This window comes from Engystomops pustulosus, chromosome 10, assembly GCF_040894005.1.
Source record: "Engystomops pustulosus chromosome 10, aEngPut4.maternal, whole genome shotgun sequence".
Lineage (NCBI taxonomy): Eukaryota > Metazoa > Chordata > Amphibia > Anura > Leptodactylidae > Engystomops > Engystomops pustulosus.
Genome location: NC_092420.1, coordinates 7,418,436 through 7,437,164, shown reverse-complemented (window position 1 = coordinate 7,437,164; position 18,729 = coordinate 7,418,436). Strand labels below are relative to the sequence as shown.

At 45.2% G+C, this 18,729-nt stretch overlaps 2 protein-coding genes across 6 annotated transcripts; one reads left to right on the top strand and one right to left on the bottom strand.

Annotated features, from left to right (window-relative positions):
• Positions 1 to 1,733: 1,733 nt before the first annotated feature.
• XPC (XPC complex subunit, DNA damage recognition and repair factor) lies at positions 1,734 to 14,016 on the bottom strand. 5 transcript variants are annotated; one of them, XM_072128933.1, is made up of 16 exons: positions 13,882 to 14,014; positions 12,978 to 13,173; positions 11,236 to 11,345; positions 11,003 to 11,123; positions 9,752 to 9,836; positions 9,422 to 9,579; positions 9,218 to 9,338; positions 8,445 to 8,534; positions 6,818 to 7,705; positions 5,215 to 5,375; positions 4,872 to 4,953; positions 4,649 to 4,780; positions 3,533 to 3,702; positions 2,816 to 2,909; positions 2,636 to 2,725; positions 1,734 to 2,191 (listed from the first exon to the last, which is right to left on the bottom strand). In XM_072128933.1, exons 1-16 carry the CDS (start codon positions 13,973 to 13,975, stop codon positions 1,991 to 1,993), a joined length of 2,793 nt encoding a protein of 930 aa, XP_071985034.1. In that variant the 5' UTR covers positions 13,976 to 14,014; the 3' UTR covers positions 1,734 to 1,990. The 5 variants fall into 5 exon arrangements, with proteins under 5 accessions (XP_071985034.1, XP_071985032.1, XP_071985033.1 ...); XM_072128931.1 differs by having other exon boundaries at positions 13,870 to 13,975; XM_072128932.1 differs by having other exon boundaries at positions 12,978 to 13,170; positions 13,870 to 13,975.
• On the top strand, positions 14,010 to 16,785 carry LSM3 (LSM3 homolog, U6 small nuclear RNA and mRNA degradation associated). Its single transcript, XM_072128936.1, has 4 exons — positions 14,010 to 14,180; positions 15,448 to 15,558; positions 15,637 to 15,732; positions 16,364 to 16,785. The coding sequence occupies exons 1-4, from the start codon at positions 14,160 to 14,162 to the stop codon at positions 16,442 to 16,444; spliced, it is 309 nt and encodes a 102-aa protein (XP_071985037.1). The 5' UTR covers positions 14,010 to 14,159; the 3' UTR covers positions 16,445 to 16,785.
• The last annotated feature ends 1,944 nt before the right edge of the window (positions 16,786 to 18,729 follow it).

The following is an 18,729-nucleotide window of genomic DNA, read 5'->3' as shown; positions in this document are numbered from 1 at the left end:
ATATCTATCTGTCTCTCTCATATCTATCTATGTATCTATCTATCTATGCATCTGTCTCTCTCATATCTATCTATGTATCTATCTATGTATCTGTCTCTCTGCTTCTCTTATATCTATCTATCTCCTATCTATTCTATCTCCTATCTATCTATCTATCTATCTGTCTCCTATCTATCTATCTATCTATCTATCTGTCTCTCTGTTTCTCTTATATCTATCTATCTCCTATCTATTCTATCTCCTATCTATCTATGTATCTATCTATGTATCTGTCTCTCTCATATCTATGTATGTATCTATGTATCTATCTATCTATCTATCTATGTATCTGTCTCTCTCATATCTATATATGTATGTATCTATCTATCTATCTATGTATCTGTCTCTATGTCTCTCTCATATCTATCTATCTCCTATCTATCTATCTTATCTATCTATCTATCTATGTATCTGTCTCTCTCATATCTATCTATGTATCTATCTATCTATCTATCTCTCATATCTATCTCTATGTATCTAGAAAAATGATCTATCTATCTAACAGGGCCCACTGGTGTCTTGTTACACCACTGGGATTGGGGTCACATATAAAAGATCAGCAGACCCCGATATGTGACATATGACATAGCTATAAATAAAATACATCAATATTAAAATGGGGCAATTCTCTCTATAATGCTGGTTATCAGCTGCAGGTGTACCTGAGCTCTGCCCCAATCCTTCCCCTGAACAGTATACAACAGTTTTAGGCTGGTGCCACACGTGGCGCTTTTGTCTGCGTTTGCGAACGCAAACGCAGACAAAGTCGCGCCCACCGGGGCGGGCCTCGGCCCGATCGCATCGGCGTTTCTATGGAAACGCCTGCGATCGGGAACGAGACGCCGGTGTTTCGCGTTAAATTAACACGAAACACCGGCGGCTCGTTCCCGATCGCAGGCGTTTCCATAGAAACACCGATGCGATCGGGCCGAGGCCCGCCCCGGTGGGCGACTTTGTCTGCGTTTGCAAGCGCAGACAAAGCGCCCTGTGTGGCGCCGGCCTTAGGTGAGCAGCGGACAACAGTACACTGCCAGGATTTTTTAACGTTTATTACAGGAGTCCCTATATTAAACACCTATGTGGGTTTTTTTTTTTAAATTTTTGTCTTGGCACTTTGCTATAAGTAAGTTGGGTTTGAGTTGCATTTTGGGCACTCAGCCTCTAAAAGGTTCGCCATCACTGCTCTAGTTGATACCAGAGCAGCCCCAACACTCCAGCAATCGGCTCCTGCTGAGCTTCCGATGGCTTCAAGGAGCAATAACCTCTGCGGCTGAGGACGGACCGGACAGGGCGTCCGCAGTGCGCCAGGCCAAGGCAAACAATTTACAAGTTCTCTGCAGCTGAGATACATTACAAATACCGTGAGGACACTGTAAATCACAGCGGGTAAGAGTAAGACATATTCATACAGATTTACAGTCCTGTGACTGCTCCTGTATGAGGCGTCTCGTGGGGGGCACTATATACTGCCGACACAGAAGCTTGTACCTGGTGCAGAATAATAAATACACTTTTATCACACTTGGCTTTTCTCATCTATAAAACATTTATTTTAAGAGGTTTTTACAAAATCAGGTTTTTTTTGGCATTTTTTTTTATTTATAAAGTTTTATTGTAATATAACATTGTTTTTATATTAATGCACTGTCTTTAAAGCCTTTGAGTACAGGTGCAGCCCCCTGCCACCCCCTCTGTACAGGTGCAGCCCCCTGCCACCCCCTCAGGCCTTGTACAGTTTTTGAGTTCTTGAAGTTTTTGAAGTCTATCAGGTGCAAAAAACTTCCCAAACCATTACACATCTGTGTAGGGACAGGCCCTGATGTTACTGATATGTCTAGCGGTCATGAAGAAGGCCCCTACAAGGTGGCACTAGTAAAAGGGAGGTATTTTTGGACCTGATAGACTCACCAGCAGGTACCAGAGACTTGTGGGTCATGGGGAATTTGATCTTTTACAACTTTTCAAATGGGAACAAGTGTTTCTCTTCCCCTTTCTTGTCTCTCTTGGTTTTTCGCTTCCCTCCCTGCTGCTCCTCTGCCTTTCGGTTTTGGGGCCAGGATACGGCGCTGTCCAGGGCTGGGGTCTCGGTCACCGGTTTCTCTTCGTCTGATGAGAATCCATCTCCAGCTGCGGAGGGAAGGTGCTCGGAGTCCTGCAGATATTACACAGGGTGTGAACAGCAAGTCATTAATGTAGGGACGTGGTTGGAGGACACAAGTCAGTAATGTAGGGACATGATTGGAGGACACAAGTCATCTCTGCAGGCCAGGTATCATTGCTATCTGTATAGCCACACGTGGTGCATTTGTTGCAACAATTTCTACGACTTTTTGACAAGTGCACTCATCAGCTGCATGGATTACTGCAAGTTTATTTCAGCCAAATGGGACAGTCACAGAAATTACAGGAACAAATTTGCCATATGGAAATATATTCTAGCTATAGATAGCCGTCACTCCTATGGTGGCACCTTTACCTCCTGGCACCAGGCAGTCGGATGCTGATCTCCCTGCCATGTCCATGTAACCCTACATACATCAGATGGTTCAGTCTATACATAGACCATGCAGGGCCATGGTTTGTGTTTGCTGCTCACCTTCTGTCCGTATCGGGCTTTCAGCCGCTCTCTGATCATCAGACCCTTCACCAGTAGTTTCCAGTTGCCCAGCGCTCGCTTTTCCCTCTTCTACAACACAAGGTTAGACACCGGATGAGTCCTGGTTCTAGGCCCTGGCTAATCTTATACACAGTCAGATGTGGGATCTGAACCACCTACCTCTTTCTGCTTACGCTCTATCTCCGCTTGCTCATTCTCCCATGCAGCCAACAGGACGTCCTTATACTCCTCACATACAATATATCCATCAGTCCTGCAGATAGGGGAGGGAACAAGATTGGGTCACGAATTTATGTAATGCAACTTTTATAATCTAGTTGTATTTCATTTCCTCACCGTTCAGGATTCCTGTCAGGGAATGGAAGCAAAGTGAATCTGCCTGCAAATCAATCAGACCTTTGTGTATGTTGTTAGTAACAGCAGGACTGATATATATGGGTTTATATTCCAGGATTGTAGCTTCTCCAAGTGCACTGGGGGTGTGTCCTCACACTGCTGTGCTCTGTGCAATGAGACATTCAATAGCCCCTCCCATGAGGCAAGGATGCTTATTTCATAGCTCTGTTGCTACTAACAAACACAAAGGTCAGATTACACATCACTCCAGGGACAATACCCAACACTGGCTGTAGTCTGCATGGTCACACCTGCTGACAGGTTCCCTTTAATTGTGCTGAATGCAACCAATAAAAGGAGGGATTGACTTACTATACATTAGTGATCGGTCTGCTGACCAGGGCGGTTTCTCAAACTCTTGATATAAACACCTACTATTCATTGACAACAAGCAGATATATTGCAAATAGAAAAAGAAAAGGGTTTGAGTTTTTGGGTACAAACCCCAAATATATGATGACAGGGGCGCAGCAGTCTTACACAGGATGCGAGAAGCCGCAGTGGAAGTCAAAGCCGGTGATGGCGGTGGCACAGTCGATGTCCAGCTTTCTGGCCACGCGGTGAAGATTAGGAACTCGCAAATGTGAGCAGCCGATGGGCAACATGTTGGGTTTAAAGAGGTAGACGTTCCCAAACTCATTGCGTGGGACCTGTGGATCAAAAAGAAGAATCTGGTCAAGACTACAAACTGTATCTATAGAAGAGGGAACAAGCCTGTAACACTCTGCGCTCCTGAAACTACTCCACAGTCCCTCCCCGCATGATGAGTGCTGTAGTATTCCAACAAACCTGCTGCTGGAAGGGGCTGCTGCACAGTTTAAGGGGTATTCTCGTCTGGGCATTCACATTCAGTTTCATAAATCTGCCATATATAAACATTTTTTCAATTAGATGTTATTAAAAAAAACAAGACTGTTACCTTGGATACGGCCACCTCTGCTGGAGTGATTGCACAAAGACACAAAGGGTATTTGTATATGAAATGCCTGGGAGTTAATGCAGGCCCCACAGCCGTCCTGTGGTAATGATCGCTGAAGCCAGGAAGTCAGGCAGGACTCTATAGCACATGTCTGGCCACTGCTGCCAAAATGTGAGGTGGTCGTATCCGAGGAAGCCATCTCGTTTCTAAGGGTCAACATGGCTACATTTTGAGAAATTATCTTCACATCACATCCAATTGAAGAAATGCTGACATAGGGCAAATGAATTTAATTAAATGTGAATGCCCAGATGGGAAAACCCCTTTAAATGCAGAGAGCAAAGTATTGTGAGCTTAGCCTCCAGTGCACTTGCAGAATCACTAATCCTAGAATATAAATCTATATATCACAGTCCTGCTGCTACTAACAATATACACAACGGTCTGATTACACATCTCTCCAGAGACAGTACATAACGCTGGCTGCAGTCTGCATGGTCACTCCTGCTGATGGTTTCCCTTTGTGGATAAAAGCAGGCGTCTAATGCTGCACAACCCCTCTAAGTACAGGTCATCAATAAAAGAAAACCTGGAAAACCCCTTTAACATCTGTATTTACATAGGTGGGATACAAGTCTACTTAGTTACTGTATGTGCCCGGACACATGCGCCCTCACCTTTCCATCCACCGCAACGGGCGGCTGATACTCCTCCGTTTGCCACAGACCGTACAGAGCGAGGTCATTGCTGTCCTTCTCGGGATCCGCCAGGCGGGCTTTCCTCGCTCGGTTGGACTGTCCTTTCACCATCTGTGCATGAAACAGATCGGATGTGACATAAGTAACTTCCCCCCCAAGGTGTGTCCCCTCAATGTCACCCACTGTAAGCATAGTCAGTCACCTTGTACGGCACCTCCCCGAGCCGCACCACGCGGGCGTCCTTCAGCCATGTGTCTCTGGAGTGCAAGGTGTGAACACAGGACCTGGAAGCAGAATGAGAGATCAGGTTTTTGTTAAAAAAACAAAACAAAAAACAGTATTTCATATTTTTTTTTTAGAAGTGCCTCCTGCTCCCTCTGGAAGCACCAGAACCTCTTCTCTATCACCTCCTCACTCTCTGCCTATAGACTGTAATAAACCATCCATCGTGTGTCTCCGAATGTTCACCTCACATATAAGACAGGAAAACTTGTGTCTTTCCTCTGCAAATGATCTGTACAATATGTTGGCCGCAGCTTCAGTACCTGGAATACACCGCTTCCCCCCTACAGTAGCCCAAGATGGCTGCAGAGTCCGGGAAGATGGCTTCATACTTGAGTAAATGTCTCTTCAGAACATAGAGAGGATGGTTCTTATACTCCGTGATGGAGGTCGGCAAGGGCTGGTCCAGTAATTTAACTTCAAACTAGAGATATAAAAATCAGGAATTACACATTATGTGACAGTCGTGCAACAGTAAAAAATATGCAAAATCTTAATATACAGGCAGTCCCCGGGTTACATACAAGATAGGGTCTGGAGGTTTGTTCTTAAGTTGAATTTGTATGTAAGTCGAAACTGTATATTTTATAATTGGAGATCCAGACAAAAAATTTTTTGGCCCCAGTGACAATTGGAGTTTAAACATTTTTTGTTGTAATGGGACCAAGGATTATCAATAAAGCTTCATTACAGACACCTTACAGCTGATCATTGCAGTCTGGGACTATAGTAAAGCATCCAGAGAGGTCCCCAGAGGTCAGAGGGGTCCGTCTGTAACTATGGGTTGTCTGTAAGTCGGGTGTCCTTAAGTAGGGGACCGCCTGTATTTATCAATATGTAACAACTTGTATTATACTCCAGAGCTGCACTTATTACCACATCTTCCTTCTCTGATCCTCACAGCATAAGGCTCAAGTAGCGCGATGTATAGAGAAGGACAGCCGGCACCGCCACCAGCATTACAGACCCGTCTGATCAGACGCAGTCCAGTTCTGATCACACATCTGGCCCAAAGGAGGTCGTTTCTCCTGTAACCGGGGCGCTTACAGATGCCCCAGTCACAGGTGAAACCCAGGAGTGAAAAAATATGTGAAAATTTCCCCCAGGGGTCTTTTATGACCTTATCCGCGAAATTTCATGTTAAACCGCATATAAACATATTACATATAAAAAAATATTTTAAGAGTAACTGTAAAAGTTTTTTTTACCCACAAATCAATAGCACTGGGGATGAAAAACAACTTTGCCCATAATCGTTGTTACCTATATCCAGCAGCTTTTTTGCTATATCCCTCAGATTACCTCACTGCTGCAATGGCTGCCTCCTCTCCATGTGTTGATAAACCCTATGAATCCGTACTTTGTTTACACTTTGTTTCTCAGGCGGTTTCATTGGAGGGGAGGAGCTGCTGCTCCCTGCTCACAGGGGAGGAGGTCATGTGACAGTAAATGTAGCAGAGCCGCATGTGTCCACAGTGAATACAGATATCTCCTGCACAGAATAGTGAGGTACAAGATCTCCCTGTTCCCTATAAGTCCCTCCATATCAGTCTATGATTATACTGAACTTTATCTGTAAAAAAAAGGTCCCTTTACTTTTTTCATTATAAACTATCCCTACGGGTCACGCAAAAAATAACCAAAAAAGTTTACGGTATTGCATAAAAAAAAGGAAGTTATGGCCCTTAAGTATGAAAATTTGTTACACGTCAGTAAAGCCTTTTAAGGCCTGGTCAAAAAGGGGTTAATATATTATATTCCCTAAAAAATAATAATGAAATTTTGCCAGGCTGCTTGCACTAGTACTGCGCCCCCCAGTGATGTTACTGTGGTGTGGCAGGGGGTGTGTGTCTATGTGGTCCGTACCTCTGTGTCCTCCTTGTCCTCTCTAGTAGTGTTGGGGTCTTTATAAGGCAGCAGCGTCTCCTCCCACCAGTCTGTATCGACGCGTCGCTTGCGGGTGCTGGTCATCCACTCCGAATCATACCTCCGAGTCACATCTTTTACATGTCCGCTGTTGTCGATGGCCACTATATAAGTAACGGGTTTGGTGGCCGCTTTGAAACAGAGTGAAGTATTGTTCACGGTCCTGGAGACACAGTCCACGCACACCCACTTCTCTTCATTCTCCAGGTAGACCTCCACCCACTGATCGCTACCTCTGGGGGGCAGTACCACTGTAACCTCCTCCTCCTCATCATCGGTGGAGATGATCTTGCCTCTCCGCTTCGGTTTCGAGCCGTCTCCTTCGGGCGAGACCTTTGCTTGTGGCCCTCTGGTGGTCCCAGGGCTCTTGGCTGTGCCCTCTACCGACTTCCTCCTGTTTGTCTTCACATAAGACGCCCCTTCCACTTTTCTCTCAATGGAGACATCAAAGTCCGAGAGGTCACTGCTGTCCTCGCCGTCGCTGTAGGAGTAGTCAGAGTCGCTGCTGCCCTCGCGGCTGTCACTCTCCTCTTTGTAGGACACTTTGGAGGCCGCTTTCCTCCGCAGCTGGTTCTTGGGACTTGCTCTGCTCTTGGTTTCTTCAGAGATCTCCCCTGACTTATCCTTCTCAGATTTACGGACCGGTTTCTTAGACTTGACATCTTCTGGCGGTTTCTGGTCTTCATCCTCTGAACTGTCTAAGGAAATCAACTCCACTTTCTCCTTCTTCGGGTTTCTTTTTGCATTAGATTTCCCCTTTGGAGATTTTTGGGCTCTGGAAACCTTATTAGACGTCTTGGACGATTTCTCCCTTGGACTGCTTGTAATCTAAGAGATAGAAAGATGAACATGAGCTCCAGTCCCCAGGACCTAACGTCAGCGGTGATGGATTCTTCAGAAATATTCTGATAAACTATTTTACATGGTGATAAATTGTAAGAGGACCCTTCACCCTAAGGTGCAGAAATCTGTCTCAGTTTGTGCTGCCTATTAGAAGTAACTAGCAATGTTACATTCTCATCACATTTTTTGTATTCTTACAGTGTATGAGCCGGGCAAGTTTCTGGTGTATACATAGACATATAATGACAGACAGGGGAATCCTTTTTGTCTTTATAGTATGAATTTTATACTGTGAGAAACACAAGATGGAAAAGCGCAGTAAGCTGCAATTTTCCCATCCTGATCCCCCCTGCTGCACAAGGTTTATGCTCAGTGGAGGCCATTGGAGCCTATGGGGGACGGATGTATTGAATTGCATCCCGCCCCTGGCCTCTGCTGATCCTATGGGCTGTGAGGTCCCCAGTGATGTAACTGTTCATATAAGGACCGTGACATCACTGGGGGAAACATCCTAAACATTGGCAGAGGCCAATCACTGGCTGAGGCTATTGTTCACTCCTACTCCATATTTCAGAGGGGAGTACACAGGACGATGTATCACACTGTAACTGCACACGTTGGGAATATGTCTGACGAATCCTAAGAACGGAGGACAAAATTGTGGTGTGAACCCAGTCTAAAGCTGCCCCTCTGACTTTTGTGTTTGAAATGTATCCAGACTAACCTTAGAGGGTGGTTCCTTCATGGGGATCGGCTGTACGGAGAGGACGAGGCGGCTCAGAATCTGCAAGGCTCGAAGAAGAATCAAGAACAGCTGCAGGAAAAATGGGTCATAAAAGATAAGAAATCATCATATCAAGAATCTACAACATAGAAGTAACACAGCAGACAACTATCTAATGCAGGTGGGGTGTGTGGACTCTCCCTTGATGGTAGATTCAGAGGGATTAGTTTACATTGTTCAATTTGATTTCTTACACATTGTAACAAACCGCCAGCAGAGAAGAGTGTGCTCCTGATGGATTTCTCTTACAGACAGGGCATAACTATGAGGGCTGTATAAGAACTAGAACACAGGGGCTATAGGGGTAAACAGAATACACGGCAGCGGGGACTGTGGTCCATTTTTGGCACCTTGGTACTGAAGCTTCAAGTAACAACTTGGCTCCCAGAGGATTTCCAAAATTGCAAACAACTGAAGCAAACCATCAGCTGTGACAAGGTTAAGGTCTATCTACATTTACAGCCACTGGAGGATAATGATTGACCCACAGAGGACAATTCTATAATCTCCTCCCTGATTTATGAGCCGAGCTGTAACCCCCCTGCATCACCGCTATACAAGACATGTAGCTTTCCAGTTTTGGTTCTGTTAACCGTATAGACCACAGCACTTGGATCATGTGATCAGTGTGGACCCGGATTGCTGGACCCCACCAATCACATATCAATGACTATGATCTGTAAAGTTATGAAACGAGTGAAGGATCATCTTACATGGACCATCTCCTCTCCGTCCCTCACTCCATACGCTCCAAACCTGCGCTCCAGCCTGGCGGCCAGTGGTTCCCGTTCATCCAGGGACATGTCCGGATTCAAGGTGAATGTCGTTGTGAACCTAGACAGAAGTTTACAAGAAGCGTTTCTCAGAACCAGATCCAATTATCCCTTATACAGTTATAATAAATGTGATAATCTTACCACTTCACCAAGTTCGTCAAATACACCACATCTACCCGGGCCGCAGGAATGTTTGTAAATTTAACTGGGACTACAGACAGCGCCACCGCCTGGAGGTCTGGGGAGTTGCAGGTTTCACTGCGGAAGAAACCATTAGCCAAAAGGCAAAGCAAATGTACCTGGAGGAGAAGGCAAACAACAGATCTTATTCACCTCTAAAGGACCCGTCCTCATCAAAAGCTTCAAGATCTGATCCTACATTCTGTACACGACACACTTATATGTCACGTTCTATTCCTTTACATCAACAGGATTGTGTACAAATCCGATGCTGGCTGTTCAATGTCTCACCTTATGTGTGTCTTCTCGCAACTCCTTGCTGAAACGGTTCATCATTCTGCGCAGATAAGCAGCAAACTCTGCCTTCCTCTTCTCTCTGATAGAAGGAACATAATTTCAGTTTGCATGAAAAAATTTTGTATGTAGAGTAATGATCCTGAGTTACACTCTGTATTATACCCCAGAGCTGCACTCACTATTCTGCTGCTGGTGCAGTCACTGTGTACATACATGACATTACTTACCCTGTACTGATCCTGAGTTACATCCTGTATTATACTCCAGAGCTGCACTCACTATTCTGCTACTGGTGCAGTCACTGTACATACATGCCATTACTTATCCTGTACTGATCCTGAGTTACATCCTGTATTATACTCCAGAGCTGCACTCACTATTCTGCTACTGGTGCAGTCACTGTGTACATACATGACATTACTTATCCTGTACTGATCCTGAGTTACATCCTGTATTATACTCCAGAGCTGTACTCACTATTCTGCTGCTGGTGCAGTCACGGTGTACATACATGACATTACTTATCCTGTACTGATCCTGAGTTACATCCTGTATTATACTCCAGAGCTGCAATCACTATTCTGCTGCTGGTGCAGTCACTGTGTACATACATGACATTACTTATCCTGTACTGATCCTGAGTTACATCCTGTATTATACTCCAGAGCTGCACTCACTATTCTACTGCTGGTGCAGTCACTGTGTACATACATGACATTACTTATCCTGTACTGATCCCGAGTTACATCCTGTTTTATACTCCAGAGCTGCACTCACTATTCTGCTGGTGCAGTCACTGTGTACATACATGACATTACTTATCCTGTACTGATCCTGAGTTACATCCTGTATTATACCCCAGAGCTGCACTCACTATTATGCTGCTGGTGCAGTCACTGTGTACATACATGACATTACTTATCCTCCACTGATCCTGAGTTACATCCTGTATTACAGTCCAGAGCTGCACTCACTATTCTGCTGCTGGTGCAGTCACTGTGTACATACATGACATTACTTATCCTCCACTGATCCTGAGTTACATCCTGTATTACAGTCCAGAGCAGCACTTATAATGAGCTCGTACTGGATTCTAATTGCCCCCCCCCCTCTAATTTATAAGAGTTTAAATGATTTTGCTAAACATTTACAACAAACAGCAACATTTTGCGACTATAATTTAGGATATTAGCATTGCTCATCAGGGGAGCTGAGTACTGTGATCTATTTGTATATATAATCTACCTTCTCAATCTTTTTTTGGCGGCTTCTGCTGTTTCTATCTCTATCTCCACGGACTCGGTGGGGAGACCTGAATCATTGGATGTTGTAGCCTGTAGAGCGTCCAGTGCTGTTGCATTGAGCTCTATAGAAAAGGGGGAAACAGAATGAATTTAGTAATGAGAATCTCTCACAAAATGTGCATATCTGTATTACAGAAAACAGCACCCCCAGATGTCCCCAATGATTGCAGGTACCTTCCACATCCTCCCACTCCTCCTCGCTGTCCTCTCCATCCTCCGAACCGCTTTCCTCTTTAACAGACTCCTCTTTGAGCAGCGGCTGCGACTCCAGGATTAATAAATTTCTGAGAGAAGAAAAATAACAAAATATGAACCATTTAACCCTTGGCATACTTATAGGAAACCTACCATCAGGAATCTACCTATTATTGCCTACCTGTGCACCGACGGCTGCTGGAGCTCTGTGCATGCGCAGTAACTCCGGCTGCAGTGCGAGTGATGGTGCGAGTGTCCAGCACTGGAGCCAGAGATACTGCGCATGCACAGAGCTCCGGCCGCTCGCAGAGGCTACTGGGGTGTGGAATAGGCTTCGCAGTAGTCATTTTAGATAAATAAACTCTAGATTAGGTTATATATTGTTATAGGGTTGGGCAAGCATAGTTTAGGGTTCATGGTATTAAAGGGAACCTTCCTATTAAGGTAGATTCCTGATGGTTTCCTTTAAGTTATCAGACATTCACCTGCCACGCACAGTATTATAGAACAGCTGCAGGGACCAGACTAACACTCATCATCGCCAACACCGCGTTGGGGGCGGACACATTTTTTTTTTTTGTGAACAGGGCCCTCTACATACTGGTCATCCTTTAAGCACATCACCGAGGAGGGGTCATGAAAGATAGAACATTCCCCTTCTGTGTAACCACTTAGATGCCACAGGCAGTATTGACCAAGGCCTCTAAGTGGTTAAACAGCTCAAATCATAGTGATCAGTGAGGACCCCCACATCAGGACCTGTGAGGTCCTTGAGAAGAACGTATAGGTCAGTTCACTGTAGCGTTTTTACAAAAGAGGTTGTCTCAAATGTATAGGTTATGCTGTATCCACATAATACTTAGTGACCCCACAGACTCATGAGGATAAATAAGAGGAGTAAAAACACAGGTTGGTAAGTGCGCGCTGCCCCTATGGCTAAAATGATAACCATAGGGGTAGCGCACACTTACCAACCTGTGTTTTTACTCCTCTTATTTATCCTCATATTGTACCGCAGACTACAGTGCGTGTCACAGGGTACGCCGCTGCCCTCCCAAGACTGTTTACATACCTATTCCATCCTACAGACCCCATCACTTGCATGACCGTCAATACTCTTGTCCCAAGGCACCATGTGACCCTCCTTCTAATACCCCACTGACTCATAACGGGTCAAACATGTGCCCTGGAGATAGTCACCAATGGCCCTAACGTGGCACCATCTTCCCACAGATCGTGGCTCAGCTGTTCCCCTAGAAGGGTGATACATTGGGGCAGATTTACTTACCCGGTCCATTCGCGATACAGCGGCGCGTTCTCTGCGGTGGATTCGGGTCCGGCCGGGATTCACTAAGGCAGTTCCTGCGACATCCACCAGGTGTCGCTGCTGCGCTGAAGTCCGCCGAGGCACGCCGGAGTGCATGATCCTATAATTGGTGAAGGTAAGCGCGTGTCCCGCAACCCTTTTTTTTTTTAAAAAATGCGTCGGATTTTCGTTTGGCCATGCACCCCAGATTTCCATCGCGTGCATGCCGGCGCCGATGCGCAACAATCCGATCGCGTGCGCCAAAATCCCAGGGCAATACAGGGAAAAAAATCGGCGCAAAACTGAAAAATTTGCGTAACCTGCTGGAAAAAACGTGATTCGGGCCCTTCGTAAATAACCCCCATTGTATTTCTGCAGGTGCCCATTGTGCCTCCTCTGGGGTTACAGCACTCACTCTATCTCCTTCTCCGCGTCTTCCTCCTTCACTTCCTTCTCTGCCGTCTTCTTACACCTTGGAGGCTTCTTCCCGGCAGCGCCCGCACCTGGCGTCTTACCCGCCGCTTTCTTTGTGGTTCTGGCACCTGGCGCTGCCCCTCTGCTCTTCTTATTGGGCGCCGTCTCATCTTTACACACATCCTGATCACCATCTGCTGCAAGAAACCCCCAGAGACAGGAAAAAAATAAAGAAACAAGAGAAAAAACTGCAAAAATTACAAACATGTTCAGCCATTTCTTAGTTTTATCTATTCCTGGGAAAGATGCGAAACCCATTCAGAACTAATATTCATCACTGCTGAGGGTTTGTTACAAAGACATCCAGTCTAGACAATGACTGATACATTGTACCCGGAATGTTAGAGTATTTGTTACAATGTATTGTGGCAGGAAAAATGTATCATCCGACCAGCGGTCTGTTCATTAAGGATGTGATAGACTGGATCTAATTGTAATTAATCCCCCAGAACAGCTAATAACCTTTAGAAGAGAGGGCATTCACTGACAGCAAGCAGAGATTTTAAAAAGTGGTAAGAAAACGCTAAATCTGTTAAAATGGATTGAGATTTTTGATTAAATGTGTTAATTTAAAGGGATTTTTCAGACTTCAGCAATGACATCAGCAGTGAAGCCGTTCCTTAGGGTCATATCATGAGATCAGCGATTGGATGATGACGTCATACTGATGACATCATCAACTATGAATTGCGTAAGACCCCTATAAAAACAGGGATATGAATAAAAACCCCTTAAAAGGAGGAGTTTATAAGAGAAGGGGCGGGGTTTGCTAGGATAAATAATGAAGCTATTGCAGGTAGTCACATAATGATCATCACTTAAAGGGGCCACACATTTCTCCGCACCTCCGGGCTCCGCCCCCTGCCGTCTCTTCCCCGGCTGTTTCCGGGGCTTCTTGCCCTCAGTCTTCCCGTCCACGGATCCCCGTCGCTTCCCCATCCTCCGGCTCCTCTGCCCCTCAGCCACACATGCTGCTGTTGTATAACAAACGCAAAGGAAATCACGTGGCCGCGGAGGTTTAGCTCTGATTGGTGCAACCCGCTCCCGCCTGTCAGTGGCATAAATCACGCGAGAGTTCCGTTACCAGGGACACCGGCCTCTTCCGCTGAGCGCGGTTTTCAAGATGGCGGATGATGGAGAGCAGGTGAGCGCCTCACTGAGGGGGAAGTGTGCGAGGCTGGGGGTCCCAAAGGAACAGGAGCGGGATTGTTACCCGGGGGGATACTGATACATGAGGCGTTATGCGAAATACTCATCACCCGACAGCGGCCTATACTCTCCTGACTGAGACTGTATAGTAATGTCATGTATGTACACAGTGACTGCACCAGCAGCAGAATAGTGAGTGCAGCTCTGGAGTATAATACAGGATGTAACTCAGGATCAGTACAGGATAAGTAATGTCATGTATGTACACAGTGACTCCTCCAACAGCAGAATAGTGAGTGCAGCTCTGGGGTATAATACAGGATGTAACTCAGGATCAGTACAGGATAAGTAATGTCATGTATGTACACAGTGACTGCACCAGCAGAATATTGAGTGCAGCTCTAGAATATAATACAGGATGTAACTCAGGATCAGTACAGGATAAGTAATGTCATGTATGTACACAGTGACTGCACCAGCAGCAGAATAGTGAGTGCAGCTCTGGGGTATAATACAGGATGTAACTCCGGGTCAGTACAGGATAAGTAATGTCATGTATGTACACAGTGACTGCACCAGCAGCAGAATAGTGAGTGCAGCTCTGGAGTATAATACAGGATGTAACTCAGGATCAGTACAGGATAAGTAATGTCATGTATGTACACAGTGACTGAACCAGCAGCAGAATAGTGAGTGCAGCTGTGGAGTATAATACAGGATGTAACTCCGGATCAGTACAGGATAAGTAATGTCATGTATGTACACAGTGACTGCACCAGCAGCAGAATAGTGAGTGCAGCTCTGGAGTATAATACAGGATGTAACTCAGGATCAGTACAGGATAAGTAATGTCATGTATGTACACAGTGACTGCACCAGCAGCAGAATAGTGAGTGCAGCTCTGGAGTATAATACAGGATGTAACTCAGGATCAGTACAGGATAAGTAATGTCATGTATGTACACAGTGACTGCACCAGCAGCAGAATAGTGAGTGCAGCTCTGGAGTATAATACAGGATGTAACTCAGGATCAGTACAGGATAAGTAATGTCATGTATGTACACAGTGACTGCACCAGCAGCAGAATAGTGAGTGCAGCTCTGGGGTATAATACAGGATGTAACTCAGGATCAGTACAGGATAAGTAATGTCATGTATGTACAGAGTGACTGCACCAGCAGCAGAATAGTGAGTGTACAATAGTCTCGAAAATTACATTATTTTGTATTACAAGTCTTTTCCTCTCTTATCCCCTGTGCAGCAGCAGACCACTAACACAGTAGAGGAGCCTCTGGATCTGATCCGGTTGAGCTTAGACGAGCGCATTTATGTGAAGATGAGGAATGACCGGGAGCTCCGGGGGCGGCTGCATGTATGTGTCTGGGTTACTGTCTCTATATTATACTGTAGGCTTTGGGATGTTTCGTTATTAACCTCTTCCTCCTTTCAGGCCTATGATCAGCACTTGAACATGATCCTGGGGGATGTGGAGGAGACTGTCACCACCATAGAAATTGATGAGGAGACTTACGAGGAGATCTATAAGGTACCCAGTGCACGCTGTAGCAGGGTTTTCTGGTGATTGCTTATCTCCTTGATGACCTGTACAATGTCTTATGGCTGTCATTAGTGGTATTTGTTGTCGGGTTAATATTAATGTACCGTATTTTTCGGACCATAACGCGCACAAAAAAATCCTTTGATTTTCTCAGAAATCAAAGGTGCGCCTTTTAGTCCAGTGTGCGCCTTATATGAACCGTACTTACAGACATCAGCTGCCTTGAACTGTGCACATGTCTTCCACCTGCTGGTCATTCATCCTTATAATCAGGTGCACCTTATAATCCGGTGCGCCTAATATGTATGAACTTAGACGTTTTAGCAGGAATTTGATGGTGCGCCTTATAGTCCGCAAAATACTGTAGAATTGGTCTCTGGGCACCTCCATCAGTACTCGCTATTTTATACCCCATTACTGTGCAACTGGGGCTGGTTACTATGGAATGTATGGGATAGACACAGATTGTACTTCCCTGCATGTGGAAGTTAGATCAGATCTCCTCGGCCTCCTAGCACCTATCAGAGCTGTGCCGTGTCCTAGAGATGTAGTCAGGGGGTGCATGTCTAATGTCGGGTTAAATGGATTCATACACATTATGGAATTCTCTCTCTTACAGTCCACGAAGAGGAACATCCCCATGCTTTTTGTCAGAGGCGATGGCGTTGTGCTGGTGGCTCCCCCCTTGAGGGTTGGCTAATGGGTGCACAATACACGGACATCCAGACTCTCCTCCTTCTTTGTGTCCTGGCATTGCTCTTGTCTTGCTGCTGTTTACTCTAGTCAGGAGTAAGACGGGTCCAGTGTCTGACCCAAAATATGGATCTCCTTCCCACACAACTTTACTTCTTTCAGTTACTGTTTTGGGCAGATGCTGCAGTTTACTTTGTTTTTTAAAAATTGGAACTCTTCTTATTTTGTGAAAGTGGGGACACTTAAGTTTTATATTAAATGCCAGTGACAGAATTCGGATACAGGTTTTACTGTGTTCAGAAAAAATGCTTTGATTTGAGGATATCTAATAAAGATCATTGGTTCTGATACTGGTGTCGGTGACGTCCTGTATTATATACAGTATATACTTGTGTTATCTGCAGGCAAAATCTGATCCTCACCTTGTGTCACACATCTCTGGTTGTCACTGGCTTATTCTCTTATTATAACACTATAAGAATTTGTTCTCTTGGATCACTAGAATTTGGTGTCCTACCATTGATACTCCCACTGCACCAATGGGGGAAATGGAGCAGGTGGAGAGGACAGTGACCAAGGTCGCTTAATGAAAACCTAGCATTTGATGCATTATGAAGCAAACATACCTTGAGAATGCTGTAGCTACACTCATGCAGGATCATATCTTGGTTAATCCCTGAGATGAGTGGTTTTGCTGATAAAACAGATATATAACCTTATGATAATGAAGTTTTGTCCCTTCTATGGCTGCTTCAGGGCTTCTCCTAGCACCTGAGTTATTCACTGCAGGAGAGTATGATGTAATCCCTGGGTTGTGCCTGCAGGCAGAATAGTCAATTGCTGCACCTGCTGCTGTGTATGAGTGATCCAGCTCGGGTTGATTAGTCATGTCTTGACTAACCTCCATTTGTAATTACAAGTTCCCGTGTCTAATGTGTTTGCCTGAATGTTATATTGTTTTTTCTGCAAAACCATTTAGCTCCGGGATTAAACAAGATATGTTTCTGCATCAGTGTAGCTACTGCATTCTCAAGGTAAATGGTAGGTTTCCTTATAGGAGGATTAGAGTACCAGGACAGGTGACCACCCAACAAATGATCCCCTTTACTGTAGAGAGGGATAAGCTCTATTATTCTGTGACTATCATGTTCATGAAGGTTTCCTATCACTAGGTGGCAGCACAGTCTATGACAATGGACCAGCCCTGGCTTCTAGCAGTGCACTATGTAAGGTCATGTTCTTCGGCCTGGTCTGAACTTTTCATTTATATCCAGAAGTGTAAGAGGGAAGATATGAGTCTCCAGTTATAGAACAGTCTATATGTTGTGGTAGGGCCAAGGGATCTGTGTAGTGGAAGGTTTGTGGGATCGTCAATGGTAAAATATTATATTATATGCCTCCTGAAGACTCCTGTTATGGATTAGTCTCCTCCCTGACTTGTTCTGATACTTGTCTGTATATTTCCACCTCTCGCCCCCTGTGTTTGGCCTCATATTAACCTGACTTGTTGTAGGGCAATTGAATCCTCTGATAATCTCCTTCTGACCTGACCCGGTCTTAAGCAATTTCACAATGTCTTGGCCAGGGGCTTTGCTCTTTGTGCTGCCGGTGTAAGTGAAGCTTCTCGCATCTCCCTGAGAGGGATTACAGGGGGTATCCATCGCAGAGAATTAGACGGTACTGTGTTTTGAGATGATCTCTCAGACCTGCGGTGCATTGTACCCTGGTAATGAAGGTCAGTGGGAATATAATGAGACGAATATGGCTGCGGACCACTTGCATGGTGTTTTCTGCACCTGAAGCCCATAGTAGAGGATGAGCCTCTCTGGTGGCCTTTGGCTTTATCCACAAGTCCATACGGACAGATTTTTTCAAAATGCTGCATCCTATCCCCATTCATTCATTGCATCAGGCATCTCCTCTTCATGTGTATGCAGCTCTTCCCTCTGTGCTCTGATGCCATCAGCCGGGACCTCATTAGTATATGTATTTTTTTTTCTCATCATTAAATAGTCCCAAGATCTTTGGAACTGCACACAAGGTGACAGCTTCTCCTCCCAGGACACATCACTGACAGCTGCAGGGTATAAACACTACGAGGCAGTGATCTAATGGAAACTGATTACAATGATGCCTCATCCATCAGGGGTGTAGCAGAGCCAGCTATACACCTACTACATGCTGTGTATGTGCTGCCCATCACTTCCCCTTATATATAGGAGTGTTATATTCTTGTACATAGGGGGTAGTATTATAGTAGTTATATTCCTGTACATAGGGGGCAGTATTATA